The following is a 4,407-nucleotide window of genomic DNA, read 5'->3' on the forward strand; positions in this document are numbered from 1 at the left end:
GATGATGGCAATCGAAAGATTTTTAAACGTGACATTAATGAAACAATTTCTTTTAAACATATCAAACAACACCAAAGATTGAATTACAGTAAAACGAAAAATTATTGAAAATATATCAAAGAGAATGTTGAGAAGTTAACCAGCATGAATATTTTTGACAAATTCACCTTTTCATGTTGCAATAATTAAGGAAAACAAAATACTTTAAACTTATCATAGAACTAATGTTCAGAAATGTTGTAATGCTATTCCAATTAAATTAAAAGCTGAAATCTTTTTTTTACATGTGGTATTATGCCGTGATGATCGTGACACAGTTTTTTTTTCTGACTGTCTTGCTATATGTTGGTATAGAATCTTAGGAGAGATCAGTCCTTGAAATAAAGAATGTGTATTCTTTTGATTATGACACGAAATGGCTGAAGCAGACGTGAAAAGTTAATAAAGCAGGGGAGACACTGATGATATAGCAGTAAACAGATGAATGCTGAACTGTTACATCCTCTACAGAACGGACTGTACATCTGCCGTGTAAACAACAAAGGGAGTACGTGCGTAAACCCACATTTACCAGGATTCACGTATTAACAGAAATCTCAAAAAGACGCTACAAACAATCCTAACTCACAGTTTGTATAAGACATATTCATATTTCTACTACGATGTGTTTAGTTATAAGGACTTTGCAATCTATTGCTTGCACTGTTTCATTTGATACATGCGTTTTTGTTTGACTTTCGTTTATGTTAAGAATCCTAACGTTAACCAAAGAAGGACGTTCAGTATTTCCAAGCCTTGTCTGAACATCCGAGTAATTACAATCCATAAACAGCCCCTATATGTTATTGTTGTGACTTTACCTACTACTCTGCCATCTAACATTAAATTAATTATTTGTTGTAGAATATCGTGTGTAACCTTACAACTCCACTACCTGGATTCACAAGGAGACAAAGTTCTCAAAGAAATGAAATCATCTAGGGACATTATATATCCGTACAAACCCGATTCTTTTCAACACCATCGATGCATATGTTAACTGTAAATGAAAACATATTACACCACAATGCTTATCATGCATACCCGACATACCCTTATAACATACACCAACACACACATTCCATAAAGCCTCGATTACACACAAAACCACAGTTACTTGATGAACGTTTAAACAAAACCACAGTTACTGGATGAACGTTTAAACAAAACCACAGCCATTGGATGAACGTTTAAACAAAACCAATCGAAAGTCATCGTCTTATCAGATGCACTAATGAAGGAAGAATTTTATCACCAGATGTTCAAAAACATAGAAAGATTGCCTAAACGTAAGTTAAGCTTCTGAAAAAAATAGCCAGTACTGATACGAGTTCGTGCGTGATATAGAAGATGTAAGACGGGCACGTATTAACCGAACAGTACTGAAATGACTAAATCATAACACAAACTAAAGGTAGCATTCATTACATGCAACTTTTAACAGTGTGGGTTACAATGTATCACCGAAATTAAATCAAAATATAATGCCACGTTCACCTCTTTATACGCATGCTTGTTCAGTGTGTATTTCAGAAGATATTGTGAGGGAACCGTGTCGCCTTCCATCAATTCAGATCATTTCAATATCAGATCTGATTGTAAATGGATCTGGAGATTTTATCAGGGTGGATAAATCTCAGGTTTATGTGTACTTAGTGTGGATATATACTTTAACAATAGGTTATGAGAGAATGATTACATCTCAAGTCAGACATAACATCTCTGAGTTGTAATGTAATTCTCCCTTGCTGGCCGATATAACACTACACTGACAGTGCATGACAGAACAGGGGTTGCCATCAGAACACAGGTCGGGGCCATAGGTACACAACATGAGATGTGCACCTCGAGGACAGGCAGATTAATGAGAATATTCAAAGGATTAGCCACATGCTCACGAGTCAAACAAACAAAAAGGCTCAGCAAAAACAAATTAGCATAAATAAAACAAGATGACCTTGGCTTACGACAATGAAAATTGAATGAAATCATGCAATGAAGCAAAGATAGGCAAAAACTATTAAGCGACATACGGAAATATTTTGAGTATGTATACACTGAAAGGTTTATCAATAGTTAGAACACAGGAAGCAATGCTTGGTAAGCCAGGAGTATGACGTGAATAGATAACAAGGCGTCTATAAATGTGTGGCAAAGATACTAGTCACTCGTAACCTACGTGGTGCTAGTCTTTGCTCCGATGAGGCTCTCTGAAGCGAGGACCCCCGCTTAGGTCTGTCAACGTAGTACGCATCAGACGGACTAGTTGAGTACATAGACGGTGCTCCCATCCACAATCCTGCGCTCCCGACCTTTGGAAGCCGGGGGTCAACGCGTTGCTCCATTCTGGGGTCAATGCGAGGATCAAGTCGAGGATCAAGACGGGGGTCAAGGCCATTACCGAAGTTGCTATTTTTACTTAAACTTGCATCGGTGGTTGAATTCAAATGCTGAAAGCTTCTCCCACGCTTTTTGTTATCACGCATGCGCCTGGAAAGAAACATAATTTTGTTATACAAAACGTGCAGCCAAAACCAATTGTTATGCAGTAATTGCCGCCAAAGTTAACCATTCTCCAACATGCGGGTTAACTGATCTCACCTCCAGGCGGGTAAAACACACGCAAAACGTGGTTTTCTGGTAATTCTTTCGATATCCGATTATGTCTTAGTTGTTTCTTGCCATCAACATCATCTTTTGTCCTGTTAAAGTTAACATATGATGACACATAATATCGTTGTAGCCTTTTCGATAAAAATCTCGAAAAACATTACTGTCACTACCAGTTGTTTAACTAGGGACAATGCTTATACAAATTATCCAACAGGGGGCAGTGAATGTCAGTCAACATGCAAACCCTGCCAGGACCTCTTTTGGTTGTCCATATATCTCCGACATTTTGATCAGATGTGAAGGATGAATTCCGACCAATCAATTAAACAACAATAAACTGAACAGAAGCTTGAATTGCTCTGAATCAAATGTCTCCCTGTGTACGTTACAGTTACGAACTTTAGCGCAGTTACTTACTGTAGTTAACAATTACCCACCTCGGCGTTACTTACTGTAGTTTACAATTACCCACCTCAGCGAAACTAACTGTAGTTTACAATTACCCACCACAGCGTAACTAACTGTAGTTAACAATTACCCACCTCAGCGTAACTAACTGTTGTTTACAATTACCCACCACAGCGTAACTAACTGTAGTTAACAATTACCCACCACAGCGTAACTAACTGCAGTTAACAATTACCCACCTCGGCGTTACTAACTGTAGTTTACAATTACCCACCACAGCGTTACTAACTGTAGTTAACACTTACCCACCTCGGCGTTACTTACTGTAGTTTACAATTCCCCACCTCAGCGTAACTAACTGTAGTTTACAATTACCCACCACAGCGTAACTAACTGTAGTTAACACTTACCCACCTCGGCGTTACTTACAAGTTTACAATTACCCACCACAGCGTAACTAACTGTAGTTTACAATTACCTACCACAGCGTAACTAACTGTAGTTAACAATTACCCACCACAGCGTAACTTACTGTAGTTTACAATTACCCACCTCGGCGTTACTTACTGTAGTTTACAATTACTCACCTCAGCGTAACTAACTGTAGTTTACAATTACCCACCTCGGCGTTATTAACTGTAGTTTCAGACACGTTTACAATTACCCACCTCGGCTTTACTAACTGAAGTTTCATACACGTTTACAATTACCCACCGCAGCGTTACTAACTGAAGTTTCATACGAGGTAACAATTACCCACCACAGCGTAACTAACTGTAGTTTACAATTACCCACCTCGGCGTTACTTACTGTAGTTTACAATTACTCACCTCAGCGTAACTAACTGTAGTTTACAATTACCTACCACAGCGTAACTAACTGTAGTTTCAGACACGTTTACAATTACCCACATCGGCTTTACTAACTGTAGTTTCATAGACGTTTACAATTACCCATCTCGGCTTTACTAACTGTAGTTCCATACACGTTTACAATTACCCACCACAGCGTTACTAACTGAAGTTTCATACGAGTTAACAATTACCCACCACAGCGTAACTAATTGTAGTTTAATACACGTTTACAATTACCCACCTCGGCTTTACTAACTGTAGTTTCATACACGTTTACAATTACCCATCTCGGCTTTACTAACTGTAGTTCCATACACGTTTACAATTACCCACCACAGCGTAACTAACTGTAGTTTCATACACGTTTACAATTACCCACCACAGCGTTACTAACTGTAGTTTCATACGAGTTAACAATTACCCACCTTGGCTTTACTTACTGTAGTTTCATACACGTTTACAATTACCCACCTCGGCTTTACTAACTGTAGTT

At 38.3% G+C, this 4,407-nt stretch overlaps 1 protein-coding gene across 5 annotated transcripts in view; it reads right to left on the reverse strand.

Moving 5' to 3' along the window:
- LOC110458699 (cactin-like) overlaps positions 1-4,407 on the reverse strand; it is a 51,572-nt gene that overhangs the window by 17,413 nt on the left and 29,752 nt on the right. For all 5 annotated transcript variants that reach the window (XM_021510562.1, XM_021510557.1, XM_021510559.1 and 2 more), the window contains one exon: positions 2,219-2,529. In XM_021510562.1, the coding sequence (XP_021366237.1) occupies positions 2,219-2,529 (311 nt within the window). The remainder of the gene's footprint in view (positions 1-2,218; positions 2,530-4,407) is intronic.

The sequence above is a fragment of the Mizuhopecten yessoensis genome, unplaced genomic scaffold, assembly GCF_002113885.1.
Source record: "Mizuhopecten yessoensis strain PY_sf001 unplaced genomic scaffold, ASM211388v2 scaffold9703, whole genome shotgun sequence".
NCBI classification, from domain to species: domain Eukaryota; kingdom Metazoa; phylum Mollusca; class Bivalvia; order Pectinida; family Pectinidae; genus Mizuhopecten; species Mizuhopecten yessoensis.